The sequence below is a fragment of the Coenobita brevimanus genome, chromosome 103 (assembly GCF_032717465.1).
Source record: "Coenobita brevimanus isolate Jiangsu-jjx chromosome 103, ASM3271746v2, whole genome shotgun sequence".
Classification (NCBI taxonomy): domain Eukaryota; kingdom Metazoa; phylum Arthropoda; class Malacostraca; order Decapoda; family Coenobitidae; genus Coenobita; species Coenobita brevimanus.
In genome coordinates this window covers 35,259,596-35,286,461 of record NC_137056.1, presented here as the reverse complement: position 1 = coordinate 35,286,461, position 26,866 = coordinate 35,259,596, and the positions used below count along the sequence as shown (strand labels likewise).

At 41.6% G+C, this 26,866-nt stretch overlaps 1 protein-coding gene and 1 pseudogene across 1 annotated transcript in view; one reads left to right on the top strand and one right to left on the bottom strand.

Annotated features, from left to right (window-relative positions):
• The window catches only part of LOC145415744 (dual specificity protein phosphatase CDC14C-like), a 316,480-nt gene that overhangs the window by 72,253 nt on the left and 217,361 nt on the right, over positions 1-26,866 (bottom strand). Inside the window, exons 9-10 of the mRNA XM_080284978.1 lie at positions 22,622-22,761; positions 18,592-18,771 (exon numbers count right to left, since the gene is read on the bottom strand). Coding sequence (XP_080141104.1) covers positions 18,592-18,771; positions 22,622-22,761 — 320 coding nt within the window. The remainder of the gene's footprint in view (positions 1-18,591; positions 18,772-22,621; positions 22,762-26,866) is intronic.
• On the top strand, positions 18,106-18,224 carry LOC145415799 (5S ribosomal RNA; annotated as a pseudogene).

The window sequence follows — 26,866 nt, the reverse complement described above, 5'->3', positions numbered from 1 at the left end:
ATTTAACTCTCAAATATATTAAGCACCCAGACTTTGAACAGAACTGACTGGATGAAGCTGTGACACACCAATGTTCAAAGTGAGGGCATTATCAGTGTCGTCACCCATTACGTTTCCTCGCATGATGATGATCTCAGTCTTACCATCATTTACCTTAAGTTTCCTCCTTGCCATCCAAATCTTAATATCAGACATTAGAGATTCAAGTTGTAGTCTTGGTATTGTTAATATCTGACATCTTAACATGAAAGCTGGGTGTCATCAGCATAAAAATGAAAGTACATGTGGGCATCAAGTAAAGATGATAAACTTCTTTGTGAAGATTGTAAACAGAACTGGACCCAAAACTGATCCTTGAGGGGCTCCAAACAAAAGGGAAGCAGAATCTGGGCTAGTGTAATCAACAACTACTCTCTAAAAATTGGTTTTAACAGATATAACTTTAGGTGCAAAAGAGCATTGACATGAATGCCATAAAAATACAGATCATCCAACAACAGTTTATGATCTGTGTTAAAAGCTATAGACAGATCCAACAGAACTAAGAGTGTGGACATCCCACTACAGGTGCTTGCCACTAATTCACTATGAATCCTTGTTAATGCAGTTTCAACTGAGTGGTATTTTCTGTATGCTGACTGAACAACGGGAGTAACTCTGTCATGTTCCAGGAGTGGTACGAGTTGATCAAATATAGTCCACTCAATAATTTTAGATAAGACAGATTAGAGACAGGACAATAATCTGACATGCTAACAACATCAAAGCCTGGCTTCTTAAGCAGGGGCTTAAGCAAGGCATGTTTCTCAGACTGCACAAAATTACTTTCTAAGATGAATCTCTTTATTATGCTGCAGATAAAGTTTGCTGCATCCTCGTACACATCAGGCAGTTGTGACATGTTACACAGATCGAGTGGGCAAATGTATTGTTAAGTTCTCTGATGTAGCATTTCACTTTATTTACATACAGTGAATGAAATGTCCAATGCAAATGACCCCCTGTGTGCCGTGACTGGACATCAACTAAGTACACTTCACTAGAAGAACTGCTGTCAAAATCATTTATGTGAGATATCTTAGTTGTAAAAAATGAAGCAAAATCAGATGCCAATTGGGCACAGAATACAGAAGTCGGTTTAACAATTACATTCCCCCGACCACCCACATTGTTCACAAATGCAGCCTTTTTTTATCACCCCCACATGAATCAACTTTTTTATAATACCTTGCCTTTTGGGCTTTTACAGTGTGGACAACTGCCCTTCTTGCAGAAACATAATGCACACAAACTAATTCAGTCTGTTGCAAGCACCACTCACGTTCTGCCTTTCTACGTTGTCTACCCAAAGAATTAATGGATGGACCATACCATGGAGAATTATCACGTACAATGATTGTTTTTACTACCTCAGGACAATAATGGTCAAAAACTGACAAGATCAAGTCAAGACCTGTCCCAAGGCATGAGCTGGATCATTCAAATGATTGAAAAAATTATTCTGGTTGGTCAACTCAAGGAATTCTGAAGAACATGGTTTTGACTGTGGACTGTCAACCCAATCACCACAAACAAGAAGTCCTCCAGATTTAAGAGAAAATATTTTGAGAAACTGCCCAAACTCCTCCATAAAACCTTGATCTGTGCCTGGATGACCCGGTTGATAAACAATTGCAATTCTAATGGTTTTCTGATGGAAATTTATTAATACTTCCATAAACTTAAATGAAGACGGGGCTAGATCAGAGTCTATAAAAGAAACATTTGCGATGCTGCCGAGTAGGTGAGTGGTACACCTCCTCCTGGATAGTCAGCGGCACGCCTGGGAATACTTATAATAGACTGTGTCTTCGGCAAAGCACTATGAATAATATCAACATCAGACCCATACAGCCAGGTTTCAGTCAAGCAGAATGTCAAAATGTCAAGTTTGTAAATAGCTGGTAAGCTAATGGGTTGATAATTACTACAATCTTTTGAGCTGCCTTTTTTGTAAAGCAAAATAATTTGCATTACACTAATATCTGAGAATTTTCTTCTTCTTTATACACAGAGTAAATAAGTGGGCAAGTCAGTTTTGAACTTCAGCATCCAACAGTAATTCTGTTACTATTTCATCTTCTCCTGGGGTTTCCTCATTTCATGCATTTTTTACTTCATCTGGTGTTAACTCTGATATTACACTTATGTAAACTGAACACTCAGCTACTGGTATTATTGTCATTGATGCATACAGTTCTTTGTAAAATTCTTCAATTCTTCACCAATATCTCTGCACTTGATGACTTTACTATTTTTGTTTTTCAGTGATATTGCTCACCATACACTCAATGTAGTGCTGCTCTAGGGTGACTGCCCTTTCCTTCTTTCCTCCTCTGCCTTTTTTTTCCTTCATTCTTTCCTCCTCCTTCTGTCTATGGGTGACTCTACACTAAGCGACATGCCAAATGGCTTCCTGTACACCAGGAAATCATTTACTACAATGGGTGGCAACCATGTAACCAAATTATGGTGCATGATAGTTTAGTGGGTAATTAGGGCACTCCAATCAGAATAAGCCTGGGCAGGTTTATATGCAGGGGGTGGTTGGGGATTATTGCTCATGTAATACCACTCAGGGATGAGTTAGGTTGGTCACTCTTATCTTAAATGTCAGGACCAACTTGCCTAGCCTCGGACTCCTGAGCCCCTCATGGGGCAGCACAGGATTGGATGTTGAATGAATGAATGAAAATAATTCATTGCTTTCCTAGTGTCAGTCTGCTCTGGACCTGTTCTGATGGTTTCTTTGGCCTGCTCCATGACCCCCTTTTGTTTTTCATCTCTGTCTCTTGTTATGCTTACTTATTTCTGCCCTTTCTATTTCCCCCCCCCCCATCCCCTTCCTTCTTTTCATGAGCTCAAGGATCATTTTTGAATACTCATTGGCTTTTGTTGCATTAGCTTATGTGTATGTTGATGAGATAATGAGTAGGTATGTACTTGATGCTACAGCATACAGAGGTTGGGGGAGTGGACTTTCTGACCACCACCACCTGGTGGTGGCGAAAGTCAAGGTACAAATGCGATGGACAAATTGAGGGAGAGAAGGACAGGAGGAAGTAGTCCATACAAAGAGGGTAGAAAGGTTGCATGAGGATGGAAAAAAGGCAGAATATTAGAGACATGGAGGAGCAAATGGGTAAATATGACCCAGAGCACGTTGGGGGGGGGGGGGGGGATGTATGCAAGGTAATCACAGAAGAAACTTGTGCAGTGTGTGGGGTGAAGACAAAAGAGGACGCAAGGAACAGCATGGTGGAATGAAGAGGTGAGACAGCTATTTAAAAAAAAAAAAAAAAAAAAAAAAAAAAAAAAAAAAACTATAATGGACTAATTGAGGCCCAAGCCATTCCAAAAAAATCTAAATTCCAATAAAAACGACATCCAGACTTCCCCCTCTTAACCTGGAATTTTTCCGATATATCACACATTGGTCCGGATAGCACCAACAGTTTTTAAACCATACTGCGCTAGCGATATGGATCTACGTCCCCTTCAAAAACGCCAGTGACGTAGATTTACGTCCTGTAGCATTGAGAAGGCATTGCAAGAAACCTAAGTAAAATGGAAGGTAATATTGTATCTTGCTAACTTCAGACATATGTCTGCTACTCTAAGCAACGTTGGGTCTGGTTAGACTTGGATGGGTGACCGCCTAAGAACACCAGATGCTGTTGGCATAACGTTCTCCCTACGTGTCAGGTGGGGTTGGTGGAGGATTAGTGCCCCTCTCTGTAAAACAATTAACTCTAAGCCCTTGGCCACCCCGTTTGGGTTACATGGCGTCTGGTAATGAATGAAACTTACAACACTGATTTATGAGAGCAGGAGGCGAGTGAGTCTTCATAGGCTCATAGCTGCTCTGCTCTGTCTGTAACCTTGAAGATTTCAGAGGTCGAGTGCCACCAACCTGACTCGATTCAACCTACTTTGTGGCTTTTGTGGTTACTTTTATTAGTGCCAGGGATCTTATATTGATGTATTAAGCCCATTTACCCACAAAAAAAAAAAAAATTATAATAATAATCCAAAATTGGTTCACAAGCTCACAGACGCTCTGCTCTCTCAGTAGCCTCGAAGATCTCAGAGGTAGTGTGGCATCAACCTGATTCGATTCAACAAACTTTCTAGCTTTGGTGATTATTAGTGCCAGGGATCTTTCTGACTCGATTCAACCAACTTTCTGGCTTTGTGATTATTAGTTCTAAGGATCTTATATGAGGTGCTACCCAGAAGTTCCAGTAATTTGAATTCTGTAGGAAAATAAGTTACCTTACCTCTTGGGGTAGGGGGGTTTTTCAAGAATACTCCCCCAGTATCCCTGCTTTTCGTAAAAGGCGACTAAAAGGGTTGGCGGAGGGTTAGTGCCCCTCCCCGGAAAACAACTAACTAAAAAAACAAACAATAAGCCTCGGACAAGGACTGACCAAACGTTGACGACCAAGGACCGGACAAAGGACATTGCAATTGGAACGTGGAATGTAAGGGGAGCGAATGATGAGGTGAAAGAGAGAGAGATTGTCCAGGTGCTTGAGGATGCGAAAGTGGATGTATGTGGAATAACTGAAACAAAATGGAGAGGAGAAAGTGTGAGAGAATGGGAGTATGGATGGGGTATATGTGCAGGAGTAGGTGAGAATGAGAGGGCAAAGGAAGGAGTTTGTATAGTTGTGAGTAAAAGATGGAAGAGGAGCATAAGACAGTATGGATCAGTTGGATCAAGGATTGTGTGGGTAAAGTTGAAAGTTGGAATACAAATGTGGGCGATTGTGTGTGTGTATGCACCAACGCAAGATCGTGCTAGAAGAGTGAGAGAAGAGTTCTGGACAAATGTAGAAGTGTGCATGGAAAAGTTTGGAAGGAATGAGAGAGTGTTTTTGATTGGTGATACGAATGGTAAAGTTGGGAACGTGAAGGTGGATGGAATAGTTGGTGAGTGGGGTGTGCCTGCTGAGATAGATGAGAATGGCAGTGCGTTAGTGGACATTTGTGCTGGGAGGGGGTTGGTGATAGCCAATACCCTCTTCAGGCATAAAATGATCCACAGGTATACATGGCGAGTGATGAGAAGGGTGGGTGGTGAACTGAATGAAAGGAAGGCAATGATTGATTATGTGTGTGTGGATGAAAGGATGCGAAGATGTATATTGGATGCAAGAGTTTATAGAGGTTGGGGGAGTGGACTTTCTGACCACTACTTGGTGGTGGCCAGAATTAAAGTCCAAGTAAGATGGAGGAACAGAAGAAGGGAAAGACGAGAGGAAGGAGTAGTTGCAAGGAGAGTGGAAAGGTTACAAGAGGATGAGAAAAAGGCAGAGTATAAGAGAGAAGTGGAGGAACGATTGGGCAAATATGAATTGGAGCAGATGGGGGATGTGGAAGGTGTGTGTAGAATATTTACAGAAGAAATATGTGCAGCATGTGATGTGGTGTGTGGAAGGAAGAGAAGACGGAGGGGGGTGCAAGGAACAGCGTGGTGGACTGAAGAGGTGAAACAGGCTGTGGCACAAAAGAAGAAAGCATACAATGAATGGATGAGGAATAGGGGCGTGGAAGAGGTTGAGAGGCGGAAGAGGGAGTTATATGTAGAAAGAAAGAGAGAGGTGAAAAGATTAGTAAGAGAGAGTAAGAAGAGAGTGGATGAGGAATTTGGAAGGAATTTGAGTGTAAAGTGGAGGGACTGTAAGAAAATGTTCTGGAGAGAGGTGAAAAGAGTAAGACAGGGTGGAAGTGAAGTTAGCATGGGAGTGAAAGATAAAAATGGTAGATTACTAGTGGAGAAGGGAGAAAAAGTGAGCAGATGGAGAGAACACTTTAAGGAATTGTTGAACGTGGAGGATGGAAGTAATGCGAGTATAAGTGGCTGGGGAATGGCTGGGAGAAGGAGGGAGGTGAGAAGACAGGAAGAAATCAGTAGGATAGAAGTTGTGGAAGCAATGAAGAAAGTTAAATCAGGGAAAGCCCCAGGAATTGATGGAGTGTGTGGTGAAATGCTGAAGCATGGGGGAGAGATAGTAGTAGAATGGATGTGGAAGATGTGCAGATTGGCCTGGGAGGAAGGTAGAGTCCCAGAGGATTGGAAGTCAGGTATAATTATTCCCTTGTACAAAGGAAAAGGGGAAAAAGAAGTGTGTGGTAATCATAGGGGCATTTGTCTTCTTAGTATAATAGGAAAAGTGTATGGTAGGATACTTATTGACAGAGTTAGAGAAAGAACAGAGGAATTAGTTGGAGAAGAACAGGGAGGCTTTAGGAAGGGAAAAGCTTGTGTAGATCAGATATTCATTCTCAGATCTTTAGTGGAAAAGTTTCTAGAGAAGGGAAAGAAGTTGTATGCAGCTTTCATGGATTTGGAGAAAGCATATGACAGGGTGGATAGACTAGGATTGTGGAAAGTGTTAAGAATATATGGAGTAGATGGGAAGTTGTTGAATGCTGTGAAGAGTATGTACGATGGTGCGAAGGCTGCAGTGCGTGTGGATGGTGAACTAAGTGAATTTTTCTCTTTGAAAGTTGGGTTGAAACAGGGATGTGTCATGTCTCCATGGTTGTTCAATCTGTACATGGATGGGGTAATAAAAGAGGTACAAGGTAGGGTAGTGGATGTTGGAGTGGCCCTGGTGAGAGAGGATAGTGTTTGGAAACTCCCTGTGCTGTTGTTTGCAGATGATACTGTGTTGTTGAGTGAAGACGAAGGGGAGCTGCAAGGCTTGGTGGATGAGTTTGGGAGAGTGTGTAAGAAGCGGAATCTAAAGGTGAATGTAGGGAAGAGTAAAGTGATGGTCTTTGAGAGAGGTGAAGTCAGTGAATGTACAGCGAGGTTGGATGGTGAGGAATTGGAAAATGTGAGTACGTTTAAGTACTTGGGTAGTGTGATGAGTAAGGATGGAGGTTTGGAGGGTGAAGTGCTTGAAAGGGTACAGCAGGGAAGAAAGGTTGCTGGTTCTTTGAAAGCAGTGATAAGAAACAGGGAAGTGAGCATGGAAGTGAAAAAGTTACTATATGACAGTATTGTGATACCAACTCTAACGTACGGAAGTGAAGCTTGGACGTTGTTGGAAGGACACAAGTCAAGAGTGAGAGCAGTGGAAATGAGTTATTTAAGAGGAGCCTGTGGAGTCACATGGAGAGACAGGCTGACGAATGAGGATATAAAGGAGCGTTGTGGTGTTGATGTGGATGTGATAGGAAGCGTTATGAGGAACATACTGAGGTGGTTTGGCCATGTGGAGAGGATGGAGGGTGAAAGACTGACGAAGAGAGTGTATGTGAGTGAGGTGGAGGGGGAAAGAGGGAGGGGGAGGCCGAGGATGAGATGGAGGGATGGGGTGGAGAGGTATATGAGAGAGGGGGGTGTGAGTTGGGAGCAGGGGAGTGAAATGGCGGGGGACAGGGCGACTTGGAGGCGATTTGTTTGTGGCCACCCCAAACGGGACTGAGGCGTCTGGCAATAGATAGATAGATAGACCTCTTAATTCTCACTGTCGCCTTTGAAGTAGTCCCCTTGGGCATGTATACAGTTGTCACAGCATTTTTTTCCACTAGTCCATGCATTCCTAAAAGGCTTCAGGCGTGACGGTCATGAGCACCTCCTGCGATTCTGTCTGGATCTCCTCAATCGAGTCAAATCGACGCCCTTTCAGTCGTAATTTCAGCTTAGGAAACAGGAAGAAGTTGCAGGGGACAAGATCAGGCGAATAGGGTGGGTGGGGAATGACTATCATGCTAGTGGAAGCCAGGAACTGCCGGACAACATTTGATGTGTGGACAGGTCATGATACAGGACCCAGTCGTTGTTCTTCCACTGTTCTGGACCTTTGCGGCGGATGTTCTCCCTCAAACGCTGCAAAATTTCACAGATAAACTTTCCGCTGAGAGACTGACCGGGTGGGACACATTCTTTGTGAACAATCCCTTGGATATAGAAGAAAACGATCAACATCAACTTGACATTGCTGCGAACTTGACACGTTTTTTTCGTCCTTCCCTGAGCCACTTGTACCAGAAAAATGTTCAGCTTTGGGACATGGCATTGTCACCAATGGCATGCTGAAGCAACCAGTGAGTTTCTGCAGCCGTCTTGTTGATCCTAAAGCAGAACTTGATGCAGGTTCTTTGTTCCATGAGGTCCGCTATTGCAAAACTGCCAAACCACCTACACACCACGTTACAATAGTAAGCGTAGATCAACAACACGTCCACTCACAGACACGGCCAGGGCCACACTGATGCACAAGGGGTGCTGCTGACTCCTCCCAGTGGCAAAAGGCAAAACTGCAAATGGTTGGCTCCCTCTGTTCAAATTACTGGAACTTTTGGGTAGCAACTCGTATTGATGTATTAAGCCCATTTTCCCACAAAGAAAAAAATAAATAAATAAATAAAATAAAATAAAAAATCCAAAATTGGTTCACAAGCTCAGACGTTCTGCTATCTCAGTAGCTTCAAAGATCTCAGAGGTAGAGTGGCATCAACCAACTTTCAGGCTTTGCAAAATTACTTTTTTTTAGTGCCAAGAATCTTATGTATTCAGCCTATTTAGCAAAAAAAAAAAAAAATAAAAAAAAAAAAAAATCCAAAATTGGTTCACCAGCTCACAGCTGCTATGCTCTCTCAGTAACATCAAAGATTTCCGAGGAAGAGTGGCACCAACCTGATTCAATTAAACCAACTTTCTGGCTTTAGTGATTACTTTTATTAGTGCCAGGGATCTTATATTGATGCATTATGCCCATTTAGCTAGAAAAAAAAATTCAAAATCTGCCAGCACAGAAGGGTACCATTTTTTTCTTTTTCCCCAGCATGGTATGGGTAAAACTTTATTGTGGTGAACATAGCTGAAGTGGTCAAGCAGTCCTGACTGCTTCTGGCTTTATCAGACTTTTTCTGATATACAGTAATCCCTCCAAGATCTGACGTAATAAAGCCAAAGGCATGGCCGGGACTTGGTTTGTCTGGGACTGGAAAAATGCTCATGGACAGGTATTTATAGACCCCAACCCAACCTAACTTTGAAAGCCACCTAAATAACTCCTTACCAGACATGCACAGCACCAATTTAAAACCCTATTCACACAAATAAGGGACAGAAACCATAAAATAAATGAAAAGGAACCAGAGAATGAGAAAATAGAAGTGAGCATGGAAAATATTTAGCAGTGTACAGGGAACTTACGACACGTCCTTGACCGTCGTGAGGATTAACCCGTCTCCTCTATGGCTCTGACAGTGGTGAACGTGCACTTGAAACAAGTACAGTAATCCAGTGTTGTGCTGCACTTAATCCTTTGCACTGTGAATTATAATTGTTTAACATTGCACATTCTGTTCTTACTTGCACAATGCCAGTTGCAACACGCCAGTGTTGCACTCTGCACTTAATCCTTGGCACTCTGAATTCTAATTTTTTAACAATGCACAACACTGGAAATTCCAATGTGGTCTAGTAGCGAGGTATTGTAGTTTATTCTCTGTGCACCACAAAAGCGAGCATGTGGGCAGCCATGGCGATAAGCGTGCAGTCACGACGGTAGGTAGGCCGGAACTGACGAGGATGCCGGGGCACTCTGGTGGATGTAGCCGGAACTACATGCCAAAACACAACTGTTCGTCACCACATGGCAAATTTAGAGTCGGGATGAACACATATCGGCTTTTTTTTTTTTTTTTTTTTTTTTTTTTTTTTTGACCCAAGCCCAAAATGTCCGGGACTTGGGGTGTCCGGCACTTGGGCATCCAGGTCTTAAATGATTACTGCATAGGAATTTAGTCTGGTAGCTCCTCGATTCCGATAAAAGCAAATTCCAGTCTATTGAAGTCTGTTATATCGAGGTTTTACTGTATAGTGCGTGGATGAGAAGCAAAGGCAGGGAGGAAGTTGTGAGATGGAATAGATAGTTATATGTACAGAAGAAAAGAGAAGTGAAAAGATTAGTAAGAGAAAGTATGAAGAGAGTGAATGGGGAATTCTGAAGAACTCTGAGTGTAAAGTGATGAGGATGTAAGAAAATGTTCTGGAAGGAGGTAAAGAGAGTTAGACAGGGTGAAAAAGCAAGTTGTAGGGGAGTGAAAGATAAAAATGGTAGATTGCTGTGTGGTGGGGGGAGAAAAGTGAACAGATGGAGAGAGCACTTTAAGGAACTGTTAAACACAGAGAATGAAAGTAATATAAGTGGCTGGGGAATGGCTGGGAGAAAGAAGGAGATGAAAAGGGAGGAAGAGATCGAGGACGGAAGTAGTGGATGTAATGAAGAAAGTCAAAATGGGGACAGTTCCAGGAACTGATGGAGTGTGTGGTGAAATGCTGAAGCACGGGGTAGAGAGAGTAGTATAATGGATATGGAAGATGTGACGATAGGCCTTGGAGGAAGGCATTCCCCTGTACAGAGGAAAAGAGGAAAAAAAAGTGTGTAGTAACTGAAGAAGCATCTGTCTTCTTAGTGTCACAGGAAAAGTATATGGTAGGATATGGACAGAATTAGGGAAATAATAGAGGAATTGGTTGGAGAAGAACGGGGATGTTTTTGGAAGGAAGGAGATTGTTTAGATCAGATATTCATCCTAAGGTCTTAGTGGAAGAGTTTCTAGAGAAGGGAAAGTTGTGTGGCCTTCATGGATTTGGAGCTAGCACATAAGTGTGGACTGACAAGGAATTTGGAAAATATTAAGAGTATGTGGAGTAAATAGGAAGCTGTTGAATGGGGTGAAGAGTATGTATGAGGGCACTAAAAGGCTGCACTGCATGTGGATGGTAAACTGAGTGAATTTTTCTATCTGAATGTTGGACTGAAATAGGGATGTGTCATGTCTACATGGCTGTTTGATCTGTAAATAGATGAGTTATAAAAGATAAACAAGGTAAGGCAGTGGATGTTGGTGTGGCCCTAATGAGAGAGGGCAGCATTTGGAAACTTCCTGTTCTGTTATTTGCAAATGATACTGTATTGTTAAGTGAAGGCAAAGGGGAACTGCTAGGCTCGGTGAATGAATCTGGGAGTGTGTGTATGAAATGGAATCTAAAGGTGAATGTAGGGAAGCGTAAAAAGTTGTGGTCTTCAAAGGAAATGAAGTAGCTGAAAGCAATGTGAGGTTGAATGGTGAGAAAATGGAAAATGTGAGTGCATGTAAGTACTGTACATGGGTTGTGTGATGAGTAAGGATGGAAGTTTAGAGGATGAAATGCTTGAAAGGGTACAACAGGGAAGAAAGGTTGCTGGTTCTTTGAAAACAGCGATAAGAAATAGGTAAGTAAATATGGAAGTAAAAAAGTTGCTGCAAGATAGTACTATACTGTACTGTATTGTGATATCAACTAATGTATGGTAGCAAAGCTTGGACCTTGTTGGAAGGACACAGGACACAGTGAAGAGTTGGAGTGGCCCTAATGAGAGAGGGCAGTGTTTGGAAACTTCCTTTTTGCAGATGATACTGTATTGTTAAGTGAAGACAATGGGGAACTGCAAGGCTCGGTGCATGAATCTGGGAAAGCGTGTAAGAAATGGAATTTAAAGGTGAATGTAGGGAAGAGTAAAAAGTTATGGTCTTTGAGAGAAATGAAGTAACTGAATGCAAAGTGAGGCTGGATGGTGAGGAAATGGAAAATGTGAGTGCATTTAAGTACTTGGATAGTGCGATGAGTAAGGATGGAAGTCAATCAATCAATCAATCATTTCCTGTGGCACCCCACGGGATGCATAGGGCCTCAATGAACTCTCTCCACCAATATTTGTCTCGTGCCATCTCATTCAGGTCCCACCAACACTCCTCTCCTGCTTCTTTTTTCATTGTCCTCAACCAGGTTTCCCTCGGCCTACCTCTACCTCTTCTTCCTCTAGCAGTCCACTCTGGCACATCCTGTATTAAACGACCTTCTTTTCTGTATATGTGCCCCAGCCATTTCCAGCGAGACAGTCTCACATATTCATTAACTGGTTCCACTCTCGTAATATCCTTACTCTTTCATTTGTAACTCTGTCTTGCCACTTTACCCCAAGAATCCTTCTCAGTATTTTATTCTCAAATCCTAATACTTTCTGATCTGTTGCAATTGTACTGTACCATGACTCATGCCTGTAAATTAAAATTGGTCTAACCATGGACTCGTAAATTTTCACTTTAGTGTGTACCGAAAGCATATTATTATTCCAAACAGATTTCAACATTCCAACAGCTCGCCAAGCCTGTCTAATCCTCTCCTCAATTTCATTGTTTAATGATCCATTAGATGATACAATCGTTCCCAGATATTTAAAGTTTTCTACATTCTTCACCACATTATTCCCAATTACACAATCGATTTGGTTCTCCACGTTCATATTAATAATTTTAGTCATTCCACAATTTATTACCAATCCCACTTTTTCTCCTTCCTCCACCAGACAATCAAGCACCCTCTGCATCTCGTAAATACTTCCGCAAATCAGTACAATATCATCAGCATAGTCCAAATCCATCAGCTTCTTATTTTCTTTCCAGTTAATTCCTGCACCTGTTCTCCTTACAACCTTTTTCATAACATAATCCATAACCAAAACAAACAACAATGGCAAAAGAACTCCTCCTTGAATCACTCCTGACCTAACTTGAAATGGATCACTCAAAGAACCACCCACCATTACCTTACAAAAAGTATTCGTACCTTCATGCAGGCTTCTAATAACATTTACAAACTTTTCTGGTATACCATAGAATCTCATAATTTTCAACACAGCTCCACGTGAAACACTATCAAACGCCTTTTCAAAATCCACAAAACACATACAAAGTGGCATTTTCATCTCATTAGCTTGTTGCATTAGATGCCTTACAATAAAAATCTGATCATTACAACCTCGACCTTTTCTAAATCCTGCTTGTTCTTCTCTTAAAATTTTATCAATTACTGGCTCTATTCTGTTCAACAAGATTTTGGAAAAGAGTTTTGCAACTACAGGTGTCAAAGTTATCCCCCTCCAATTGCCACACACACTTAAATCTCCCTTTTTTGGTATTTTTATAATCACTCCATTTTTCCATTCTTCTGGAATTCCACCATTATCCCAAGCCACATTAAAAAGTTTCAAAAGCGCATTCATCAACTCATCATTTTCCACCTTAAGCATTTCAGGGAATATTCCATCCTCACCTGGAGCCTTAAAATTCTTTAACTCCTTTACAGATTTTGCTACCTCTTCCAAAGTTATATCCCCTGTTTCTATCTGCAAATCTCTCTCAGCTGGCAAAATGTCCTCTTCAGCTGGGATTGGTCTATTTAGAACAGATTCAAAGTGCTCTTTCCACCTTCCTTTTATATCCAAATCTTTAGTACAGAAGTTTTTTTTTTTTTTTTAATGGAAGGAAGAAGGAACCATAGGCCAGAAGCCCACAAACTGTTCCCTCCAAAAAACACGAAAGAATTATAAAAAAGAGCCAAGTTAAAGATTCATTTATTTCGAGGGGCTGAATCATCATCATCTAATCCTGTGTTGCCTCATGAGGAGCCTAGGAAACCAGGGCTAGGCAAATTGGTCCAGACATTTAACCCTTTTGTTTCCAGACAACGCAGGCTGCGTCCAACCACGGGTGAGTACTCAGGATGTGGGCCGGCTCGGCCTTGGCCGAGTGCTGGGAGAACCCCCCGTGTTTCTGCACTCGCAGTACTTCTTAAACATTTTATCCTGACACCCATAGTTTTGCTTCTATCTCCATGATTTTTTTTTCCCTCATAATCATACCCTCTAGAACTCTCTCCATTACCTTCATTATCTGATCTAAAGGCTTTATACCTCTATAATTTCCTCTTTCCAGGGCATTGTCTTTCCCCTTGTACACATTTACAATTACACTTTTCAGCCAATCATCTGGGACAACACACTCATATATGATCATAAATTTAGTAGTTGGTTGAAAAGTAAATTCCTCTCAATAGAAACCTTTAATTCCTGTTATCTCTATTGTCTCTTATTTTATGCAGGATGTTGTGGTGGCTTGGGGGCTAGCATACTCATCTTGCAATGTGTGACCCACATCAAGAGTTCAAGCTCACACTGCGGCACATATTTAAAATGGGTGCTGGTACTTTGTCTTTTCATATGTGTGTGCATATATACAAAGCTCCTTTAGTTCCATGTCATACCAATTACATAAATAAAAGACCATATTGAGAGAGAAGGTGACCCCCAGTGCGATGTTACAGTGAATTGAGAGAGACTGGAGTTGGTGAGAGAGTTCAAGTACCTGGGTACAGTGATAGAAAAGAGAGGAAAATGTGCAAAAGAAGTTGAAAGTAGAGTGACACAAGGAAGGAAAGTAGCTGATGCAATGAAGGCCTTGAAAAGAAGCAGAGACTTGAGTTTTGCAGCTGAACGAGGCTTACACGAAGTAGCACTAGTGCCAACTTTAACACAAGGATGTGAAACTATGGTGTGGCATGAAAATGAAAAGTCAAGAGTAACAGCAGTGGAGATGCGACTGCTGAGGAATGCAGTGGAGTACAGAGGGTGGATAGGATATGAAATAATGTGATTCGTGAAAGATATGGGATGAGGAAGTTGGTGGACAACAGAATCGACAAGAGTATACTGAGATAGTATGGTCATGTGGAGCGAATGGATAACAATAGAGAGGTGAAAAAGGTATACCTGAGCGAATTTGAAGGAGGGAGGAGGCGAGGTAGGCCAAGGAGAAGGTGGAGAGATATGGTGGACGAGCGTGAGAGGAAGAGAGGTTTGGAAGTCGGTGAGGCTAGGGAACTGACAAAAGATCGAGCTGGCTGGATGAATGTTGTGAGGAGAAGTGCATGATCAGGGATTTGGCACCCCTTTTTAACGTAGCAGCATCCGGAATGACTCGATCGTACATGTTTATGTGAAGCTACAGAGTGTGGTGAATGTTTCTGTCGTATCCGATAGAGCCAGGACTCCAGAGGCTTGAATGATGAGTGAGTGGAAGCATGGCCCATTGGATTGGGCATATCTGTGCTGTCTGGACATTGCTACTCCTCACCCTGCCCTAGGGTGGGAAAGGAGGTCCAGATGATGATGATGATAGAAGAAGATCAATCCAATACTTCAATTTTTACTGTCATCACTCTTCCTACTCACACCCCTTCCCTGCTCGTAATACGCTTGGGAACGGTTAATGCTGACTATCACCCTCCTAAGTAGAAGGTCCAGTCCTGTGGTGGTCCTAATAATGACTGATTCAGATACAGAGACAGACTTTATTTATTTATTTATTTATTTTTTTTTTGGGAGGGGGGGGGGGTTCCTCTCATTCAAATGACAAACTTATACCGAATTATCATATCTCTTCTTTTTCCCTGTGTACCACTGAAGGTAGATTTAGTCTTTTCAGTTTGCCTTTATAACTTAAGCTCCTAAAATTAAGCATCAAACTCATGGCTGCTCTGTGCACTTGTCTTTAAAAATCATCAACATCATCCTTCAGATCTTCTTTCCCACCCCCAGATGAGGCTGAGGTAGGGTCCATGCAGCCACAGAGAGTACAATGTGTCCCTCTCTCATTCTCTCTTTCAAGTGAGGGTTTCATAGAACTGCATTATATGTAAATTCTTGCCAAATGAATTTTGTGCTAAACATTCCTCATCATGTCTTCATCTGTATAAAGTATTTAAATGCTACTTTCATACTGAGAACCAGTTGGTACATATTCAGGGTCTTGAAATGATAATTTTGAGCTGACAGTTATCCAGTTTTTTATTTTCTCTCTCTCTGATTTTTTATATTTTGAAGATTGTCATCTCGTCTATATTATCATTCTGGTCTTCATCCACTTACTCCTGATTCTAATATTACAGGTATTAAACACTTTTTCCATACTGAATTCCATTTCAAATGGGGTTAACCAACATTCACTCACTCAATGTAGCGTTACCTTTAGGTGCCTCTATGTTGAGTCACTAAATGAATTCCTGTAACCCAGGAAACCATTTACTACACTGGTGGTTACCATACAATAAAAAAATGGCTGCCCAGTGGACTACTGTGTTAAGGTCCTTCAACTAAACAGGGTTCATATAGGTTTAAATTCCAGGGCTTGCTGGGATTTATGATTTAACTAATGCCAATCAGCTTATGAATTTGGACTAAGCAGCCTAGCTCTGCATCTCTATACTCCTAATGGGGCAGAAAAGGAATAGGTTATGGATGGATGAATGGAGTGTATTACAGGACACATCTTTTAGAAATGTTTTTTCCAGATATGTGCATTATCCACAAACACACATATTCAAATACCTGTCCATTTTATATTTTATATTGACTAGATACATAACGGTAACTGATATCTGTACTGATCTCGGGAAAGTCACTTGCCACCTCTGTTCCTTACATAATTAACAGTTTTTACTTTCCCTTAAGTAATTCTCCAGCTTTTTTACTTCTGTAATCCCTCCTCTGTTTTACAATTTCCCAGCTAATCTTCAATGAGGCACACAATCCCACTGAATGCATGGGAGCCATAGCATGGAAAAAAAAAGCTTACAAAACCATTCCTTTGCATACACCACACCAAAAACTCCAACACAATACAGCTGTGGGTTGTGAATAGACTCCTAGAATGTTGGTGGTCTGCTGTTATTAATTTCAATACCTTGCCTAATAAATTTGTCTGACTTCAGACATACTGATTTTTAAATGTGGCAGAGGGGAGGGAAGAGGCTGCACAATTATAATGATATATCTACTGACAATTAGGTCCAGTTTGGTCTGCCACCCTATTGATGCATGCAATCTTATACTTAGACAAAAATTTCTACAGTTTCCCATGCTTATTTTTTTAAACAGCATGGTTTCAATTAACTACTGTACACAAATCCAAAACATTCTGTATATTACACTGGCATACATTGGTTTTTAGGTTAATACTCGACTGCACTGATTGCTACAACACTTTTATTCAGCTGCATTGTATCTGCACACATAAAGGTTGTATGTTCAACAAGTGCAGCAGTATATTTAACTGATACAGTATAGTCAATAACACTATACAACATATACAGTAAATATTACATCAGCTAAATTTTAGTGATCAAGTACTTTAAATACTATATATATATATATATATATATATATTATATAGATAGATAGATAGATAGATAGATACTGTATATATATATATATATATATATATATATATATATATATATATATATAATACCCTTGCGTCCAACATGGTAATATTGTCATGCATGGGTCCCGTGTTGGACCAAAAACGTGTTGGACAAACAACAGAGCTTATGGGGAAAAATGAATTATGCCAGCAACCCTAGGAAAAGTCACCCTAAATACCTACAATATACCTATACATATATTGGTACTACTGTAATTATAATAAATGGTACTGTACTATGAATTATAACTAACATTTTAGGATAGTGTTGGTGGACTTGCTGGGGATGGACGGTGATATCCGAGGCTGTAGGTTGCCCTACTGGGTCCCTGGAGGATGGCTGCTGGTGTCACTAGTGGATAATGGCTGCTGCTCCTCCTCAACCCCCCTCATAAATCCTTTGAAATTCCTCTCCCCTTTCCTCAGCCTCTCGATGAATTCTAGCTTGGTGGCATGAGGGAGGTGCCGTCGCTTCTTGGGGTTCTCAGAGGGCTTCCTAGGCATCGTGAGCAGGGTAAAATGCAGTAGCAAGGGCAGAAAATGAACCGAGAAAAAAGCACCGTCCAATGCGAATTATGAGAGTAAGTGGTGCTGTGGTGGGAGAAATTTAAACAAAACATCACGTGAGAGCAGAAGTGTTTTTCATTGGGTGACATCACAATCACGTCACAACAGCAGGTGGCGGAGGCTACTTGATTGGAAGTTTTGATTGGCTGTCAGCGTCATGGGAATGTCCAGTATGACCTTGTTGAACCAAGGGTGACTGAGCTAGAGGCGAACTCTGCGGATTTCGCTCACTTCTCGGAGCTTCATCGGTGTTATGCTTATGTACCCATTTTACAGTACTTAAATCGTACTAATTTTTTGCTCTCTATGCTGAACGCGAATCACGCTAGACAAACGCGTGTTGGACACGAGGGTACTGTACATATATATATATATATATATATATATATATATATATATACCACATTGAGTACACCGCTTCCCGTCCGATCAGCGAAGTTAAGCAACGTTGGGCCTGGTTAGTACTTGGATGGGTGACCGCCTGGGAACACCAGATGCTGTTGGCATCCCTACGTGTCAAGTGGGGTTGGTGGAGGATTAGTGCCCCTCTCTGTAAAACAATTAACTCTAAGCCCTTGGCCACCCTGTTTGGGATACATGGCATCTGGCAATGAATGAATGAATGAAAATATATATATATATATATATATATATATATATATATATATATATATATCTATATATATATCTATATATATATATATATATATATATAGATAGATTATATATATATATATATATCTATCTATCTATCTATATATATATATATATATATATATATATATATATATATATACTGTATCCATCTATCTATCTATCTATCTATATATTCTTTAATTAAATCAGACTTTACCAACAGAAGTAAGAACTCACCTCTTTGTGGTGGCTGTGGTAGTGGCTCTGATGGGTCTGCGAGCTGTGTCCCGGTGGGCAGTGGTCAATGCTGACACTTTACCTGCCTTGACTGGTGACATCACTGCCTCACGCCCACCAACACCACCACCTCCGCCCAAGGGTGTTGACTTAGTACGTACGTGGGCCTTATCCTCCAAGCTGTAACAACATCACACTCACACATTTAAACACAACCTTCTATATTGTTACAGATTTTACTAACTGGAATTAAAGAGTCTTACCACATACCGGTATTAGAAATATTACCTGGCAGAAGTAAACAGACAGACACTATCTGTCTCCCTATTACAGTGACCCCTCCAATTATGCAGCTAATGTATCATTGAACTGTTCTGCAGAAATCGAAATTGCACAAATGGAACCACAGAAACCCATGCTGTAAGACTAACTGGTATGGTGAAATCCAAATATTTTAACAAAGTCCCCCTTTTGGCCCTCCTGAAAATTTTTGACTCCCCAGATCAAACCTAAGGAAAACCCTGATATACAATACCCCTATATGTGATACACTGGATTAGTGATGATAATTGAAATACCACCCTACCCCGCCTAACGATGGCTGAGCCCCAGTTTAACAATAGGTCCTCCAATGTTTCGTCTGGGAGTGATGGGCCAAATGTTTGAATCGTGCTTTTCTGTGGCCAGCAGAGCCTGCCTGCCTGCCAGGATATGCAGAAACTCTCGCACAGCCCCTGCACCCATCCCGCACCCATTGCTCATCCCATGTGCACCCACATCATTCTTCTCGCACCAGCCGTCTCTGAGCGAGGAACTTTCTTACGCTCGTATACCCCGCATTGTGTTGCATCACCAACATTACACAAGCTGGCATCGTAGTGCATTGTAACAATGTCCCAGCAGAACCATGAGTAGCGCAGTGATACTAATCGTGTGTGGAGTGTGATTTTGTGTAAATTTTGGCCTAAATAAGTGTGATCATGTCTGGTAAGGGGGTTGCATGTCTTGGAACTTGTGAGTTATTTACAGGTGTTAGGCTTAGGTTAGCTTCTCTTACAGCTATTAGGCCATTTAGATTGGTTTTTAAACTTTTTTTTGGACTTATTTGGGTGGGTTTAGGACTTGGTTGGGGGTAAACCCATGGCTCAAAAATGCATCCCTATACTTTACATGTTAAATCTGCCCCAATATATGATACCCCGCCTTTCAATGGGTTTTTATTTAACCAACTGCATTGTTAAACTGGGGTGGCCTGTATTTATTTTAGTAAAAATACAACCTCTAGCAACATCACAGGGCATAAAAAAGGGTTAATTAGTGTACAATGTGGTAAATAATTGGTACTTATCATGACAAGGGATGGACCGATGATTGGGTGTCGGGAAGGGGTGTATCGCTCTCACATTTAATAACTAAAATATTCCTAGTGCCTGTAGTTCCTTCTGTGGAAAATGATAAAATGTTTCCATAAATATGCAAGCAGATGGTGCCTAGGTGACGCTGCCAGACTGCCTCCTTTGTGTTTCATAACTTACGTAGCTAGTTGCCTGCTTTTGGTTCATCTCTTGTCCATCTACACATCTCATTATCACTTTTAATAAATAATAAAATATTCTTAGTTCCTGTAGCTCCTTGCGAGGAAAATAATAAAATGTCTACGTAAACATGCATGCACACATGCGGTGCCGGGCTGTCTCCTTTCTTATATAACTTATGTAACTAAGTGCCTGCTCTTGTTTCTTCTCATATCCATATAGGCATCTCACTCTTAGTGAAAAACAAAATATTTTTTGTGCCTGTAACTCCTTCTGAAGAAAATAATAAATAATTTACGTAAACATGCACGCGGATATGCTGCGCCAGACCGTCTCCTTTGCATTAATAACTTAAGTGGCTAGTGGCTTGTTTTCAGTTTTACTCATTGCCATCTATGCATACCACTTTCGTTTTTAACAAATATCAAAATACTCTTGTAGTTCCTTCTATGGAAAACAGTAAGATGTTTCCGTAAACATGCAAGCAGATGGTACCTGGGTGACGCTGCCAGGCTGCCTCCTTTCTGTTACATAACTTATGTAGCTAGTTCCCTGCTTTCAGTTCAACTCATATCCATCTACAAGGTGCTACCCAAAAGCTCCTGAACTTCAAAAGCAGGGCAGAAGCCGCTTGTTGTATGGTGTGTGGATACTAGGTGGCGGTGCACGCACCCTTTGTTTGTCAGTGTCAAGTGGCACTGCGCAGGGTGGATGCGTTTGATGCATGTGTGTATGCTTTTTATCAATGTGTTTTGATGACAACAGAGTGGTGAAAAAGGTATATCTGAGCAAATTTGAAGGAGGGAGGAGGCAAGGTAGGCCAAGAAGAAGGTGGAGAGATATGGTCAATGAGTGTGTGAGATGGAGAGGTACAGAAGTTGGTGAGGCTAAGGGAATGACAAGAGATCGAGCTGGCTGGATGAAATGTGTGCAGAGAAATGCAGGACCAGGGATCTGGCACCCTTTTCTAACATACCAGCATTTGGACTGACTTTACTGGAATGGTATATGTGAAGCTACAGTACACGGTGAAACTTTTTGGCCTATAAGATGGTGCAAGGATTCCATGGGGTTGAATGATGAGTGAATGGAAATATGGCTCATTGAACTGGGCAAACTTTGGCTGTCTGGATGCTGCTACTCCTCCTCCCACCCTAGGATGGGAAAGGAGGTCATGATAATGATGATGATGATGATGTCTGGGTTACTTTGTGAATTCTGTGACCTCAAAAATGGAAGATGTGAAAGAGGAACATGTGTGCGATACGTTTGGTGTGAAACTCATGATGAACACAGCAGAAACTCAAAAACTATTTAAACATGCATATGGTGACACTGCTGTTGGGGTGACACAAACCTACAACTGGTATTAGTGGTTTAAAAACTGATGAACGTCAATAGATGATGATGCATGTTCCCATTGCTCTTCCACTAGTTCTTCTCCTGACAATGTGGCCAAAGTTCATGCAGGAGGGCAATACACGATGCTTGTGACATTGTTAGCCTATTGTATGGAACATGCCAATGCATCTTCTCTGGCGACATAAGGAGAAAATGTCCAGACAAGTGGTACACAAACAAATGGGTGCTCCACCACGACAATGCACCTGTGCACAAAGCCCCGGTTGTTCAGCAGTTTTTGGCATAAAAAAAACATGCTCGTTGTCCCGCCCCCACTGTATTCACCATATTTTGCCCCCTGTGATTTTTTTTCCTCTTTCTGAAAATGAAAGTCCAGTTGATCTGACACCACTGAGGAGATCCAGGAGAAAATCGCAGATGGTCCTGAATAAGCTGACTGTGGAAGTAATGCTGGGATCAAAGTCTCCACACTCGAGGTGATTAGGACTTGACATAAGCTTTTTTCCTTCTTTAGTTAAATTTCTGAAACTTTTGGATAGCACCTCATATGCATTTCACTCTCACTTTTAATAAATAATGAAATAAAATCTTTGTGCCTTCAGCTCCTTGTGAGGAGAAATAAAATGTTTATGTAAACATGCGAACAGAAGCATGGTACCAGGCCATGTTGATAATTCACCCTGCAGGACTTTCGACTGTCAGCACCCAAAAGACACCCAAAAGACCATGTTCTGAAGGACCAATTTCTGGGATTTTCCGGTGTAACAGGAATCAAGGCAGGGTTTATCTCTGCATATAAATTGTAAAAATCACTTATGGAACCTGCATAATTGGCAGGGGAGTCACTGTACTATACCAAGTAAATGAGATATTAGCTTGTTAAGGAATATCAGGACTTCTCATGCACATTTTATTCAATTACTAATTACTAGCATACAACAAAGGACTACAGGATACTATACTGATCAGCAAAAAGATAACAAAGAAAAGAAGAGTACTGTGCTTTCCTGTTACCATACATTCTTATGACCAAAGTACAGTACACTCATTTTTCTACATACATGCTGTGTACTATACTCGCTTCCATACATATTGCTGAACCATATACTTACTGGGTCAAGCAGTGTACTTACTGAACCCTGCCAGTAGTGGCAGATCGTGAGTGAGCCCGAGAAGCCTTGAGCTGGTTGAGGCGATCCCCCTGTGACAATCCGTTGATCAACCGAGTCTCTGAGTCTTTGTTGACACTTGGGTTGTTGCTGTTGGCAACATCCTACGGATCGTTTACACCATAATTAATATGTAATTCACTTATTAGCAAATATAATACCATCTGTTATAGTATGTTGTCTCAGTATTCACTCTCTCCCATCATCATTATCATGATGTCTTTTACCGCCTCAGGATGGGGGAAGGAACACAATTATGCTCTAAAGTTCAAGAGTGGCTGCCAAACCTTGTCATGTGCTGTTTTGTACATTATTCATCCACCCATACTGATCCCTTGTCAGATCCTTAGTTTCCACCATTCTCATACTAGCTTTCTAACACATTCATTACCATATCATTCTAGTTTTCTCTTGGTCTGCATTCATCCCCCCCCCCCATGTTCAAACTCACTAAATTATATCTGTACTCTTTAACACCTGATCAGTACAGTCATCCCTTAACATCCACGGTTTTAACATACATGGAATATCCGCAGATGGTTACAGAAAAAAAAAAAAAAAAAAAAAAATCTCATCGAACTCTGCTGACACTGTAACACAATCCCAGGCACAGTTCGTGGCTGTTTCAGTACAGTAATGGCATTAACCAGTGAATGAAATACACTGTAACACTCTTCCTTTTTGAGGGAGCTGGGATGGGCGCAGCAGTCAGAAGAGGCCATGCAGGAGTACACTATTCATTATTTTTAACTTTTGGTGTTCTTGTAATAAATAAAGTTGTTGTTTAGTGTTCTTGTATTAACCCCTAAAGTACGTAATTTGCTCAGCAGGTCTGTCCTTCCAGCCGGAAAACAGGGTCGATTTTTCGACTTTCACCGAGGTAAAAATTTTTCTTCCACATTTCAAGAGACTGAATTTACACACCTGAAAATGTTTGTTTCAGCCAGACTGACCAAGTAGTTATCGCGCAATCACCCGTCAAAGATGCAATACAGTTACCAATCTCCCATGGGCAAAAATAGAAAAATTACAGAGAATGAATTATTTATGGTAAATAATTATATATACATAACTAATGTCAATGTGAAGTGTTCCCTAGGCATGAAACGTCAGTGTGGTATATGCCCACAGCAACAAGCCAGGCGAAAAGTGGAGGTGGAGTGTGTATGGCTGGAGTGGGGAGGAGGAGGGAGAGGGGAGAAGGGTTGCTATACACACACTGCTGTAGGGGGTATGTTGGGGTATGGTTGGTTGGGAGGGGATAATGTGGAGATGACGCAATGGGGCTGAGGGAGGTAAAGTGACGGTGGTGGGAGGGGGTTCCTTCTCCCCCACCTTAGGGGGCCAATCACACCATACCACCCCAGACACTCTAGCACTCATTGGTCTGATCCCATATATGTCACCAAAGGGTGGATTTACCCTCTCCCAGTTTTTTGTGTGTCTTTATCGATCATGCGGGATAGGCTGGCATGTCAAATTACACAAAGGCACGATCATGTGGCACTGGTCTTTAGGGATTAAAGTAGTTGTTTAGTGTTCTTGTACAAAGTGGTTGTAAACATGCACATAGGATTTTCCTTTAGTTATATATGGAAATGGGGGGTCCAGAGGTGCTTTTAAGGGGGGCAGCAGATATCTGCGGATTTTTAACATTCGCGGGTGTCTGTGTTACCTAACCCCCGCGGATTTTAAGGGATGACTGTATGTCCAAACCATCTATTTGACTATACAGTCAACTGTCAAAAATCTACAGTATCCTTAAGAAAAAGGCAATTCTTGAATCTTGAATATTCTGGATTTATGGAAGGTGAAACCAAAGTGTGATAATGTAGTTATAAAGGATCTTCACCAACTTTTACAATGAAGCCTCAATCATGGTGAGTTATCAAAGATCACTTCCTTTGGTGTATTTCTTTTCTTTATCTTAAATTTTGCTTTCATTGAGAAGTCAAGATAAATTAAAAAAGTGCAGCTAAGCTCTGGATACTACAAACAATACTCTGGGTTATAGGTAAGTAAATGCTTGAAATTATTCTGAAAATACAGTCCTGTATTCGAGGATAAAATTTAATAAAAGAATATCTGTGGTGAATGGGGGCGCCCATCATCCACTCACTCAATGTAGAGATGCCATATTTCTACAATGAGTGACTAGCCAAATGGTTTCCTGTACCCAGGAAACCATTTACTGTACTATGCTGGGTGGCAACCATATAACTGGGGTTTCTGGCAGGGTTAAGTGTCCCCCAGATTCCCTAACCAAAGTAACTTAATCATGGCAATCATTTCAGAGAGCCTTGGAGGGCCCAATACCTGCCCAGGGCCCCAACCAAATAGGCAGATTCGTATGGCCATGTGGAATGTGTGAGGTGTGAATGAGGAGAGCAAGACGGTGGAAGTGGTTGATGTATTCAAGAGTGCAAGATATGCCGTGATGGCACTGTGTCAAACAAAGATGAAAGGGTGTGAAGTGGAGGAGTGGGAGGGTGTGAAATGTGTAAGATCAGGAATGAATGGGTGAGGAAGATGCAAGGAAGGAGTTGCTTTGTTGATGAATGAGGTGTGGCAGAGTGAATTAAGAGACTACAAATGTGTCAGCTCGAGGTGTATGTATGTCACGTTCAAGTTTGAGAAGGTGAAAGTGGCAGTGCTTGTAGCATATCCACCGTGTGAGGACAGGAGTGAGAAAGACAGGTTTTGGAATGTGCTGGATTAAGCAGTGGGAGAAATGCCCAGGAGCTATAAAGTGATCGTAATGAGGGATATGAATGGAAGAGTAGGCACTGGTCCTGAGGATGACATAATGGGTTGTTGTGGAGTACCAGGGCAAAATGATAATGGGATGTGACTAAAGGATATCTGTCAGGAGAGGAGGCTGTGCATTTGTAACTCGTATTTCAAGCACAAAGATGCACATAAATATAAATGGTATAAAGGGAATGGGGATCATGTTGAAAGTAGCCTAACTGATTATGTGCTCGTAGAGAGGTCGATGATGGAAATGGTTGCTGACACGAGAGCTGTGAGAGGACGATGTGGAGGTCTGTCAGATCATATGACTGTGGTATGCAAGATCAAGCTGAGAGGAGTGAGGTGGATCAGGAGAGAGAGGAGCAGTCAAGAGAGGGGCTGAGGATCAAAGAAATGGCTGATGATCACAGGACCAAAGTAGAAGATGAGTTAGAATCACTGAACTGGAATGAAATGGATCTGGACAGCCTGTGGAATGCATATGGGGATTGCTTAGTTAGGAATGCTCAAGCGGTGTGTGGTGTGGCAAGAGTAACAACAAAGAAGAAAGGTACGGCATGGTGGGATGAGGAGGTTAAGATAGCGGTGGAGGTAAAGAGGAAGAAGTGGATAAAGTGGTTACAGGACAGGGGATCAGTTGAAATAAGAACTGAATATACTGAGTGCAAGAAGCACATAATAAGACTAGTGAAGGGGAAAAAGGAGGAGGTAAATGATGATCTAGGAAGAAAAATGAATGCAAACTACTCAAAATATGAAGTTATTCTGGAAAGAGGTGGGGAAATGTAGAAGTGAAAGTGGAAAGAAATGTGACTGTGTGAAGGATGTACGTGGTAGATTATTAACCCATGGGGATGAAGTAAGGACCAGATGGAATGAATATTTTGAAAGTCTGATGAATGGGAATAGAGAAAGCAGAGCAGCTGTAAACATGACTGGTTTTGGGGGTGTGAAGAGGAATACAGTACCAGGAGACATGACAATCACACAGGTGAAGAGTGCTGTGAAATGGCTGAAAAATGGGAAAGCAGCTGGGATTGATGAGGTGTAGTAGTAGCAGTAGTAGTAGTAGTTGTTCCCTAGGCAGTCTGGCTGAACAGCCCCGAGTCCCTTAGGAAGGCCATGGCCGAGACCGGGCTTTCCCACACAGCTCTCAAAGAGTGTATGTTGTGTTGTTGGCATAGGTGATTGTGTGCAATGCAGTCTTCCATAATGTGCTTAATAGTATGGGGTGCTGTGTTGCATCCTGGACAGGCATCAGCGACAGAACCATCCAGCCTCTTTTGGTAGCTTAAGAGGGCTGGATGGCGCCCACATCTCAGCCTGGCCAGGTGGACCCTGTCCTCACGAGGGAGATAGGATTCAGAAGGGTGGATGTCAGGAGGCCATGCATGCAGCTGTGTGTTGTCTTTAAGTGACTCAATGGAGTGGCGAGTGATCTGAGTGTGGATATGC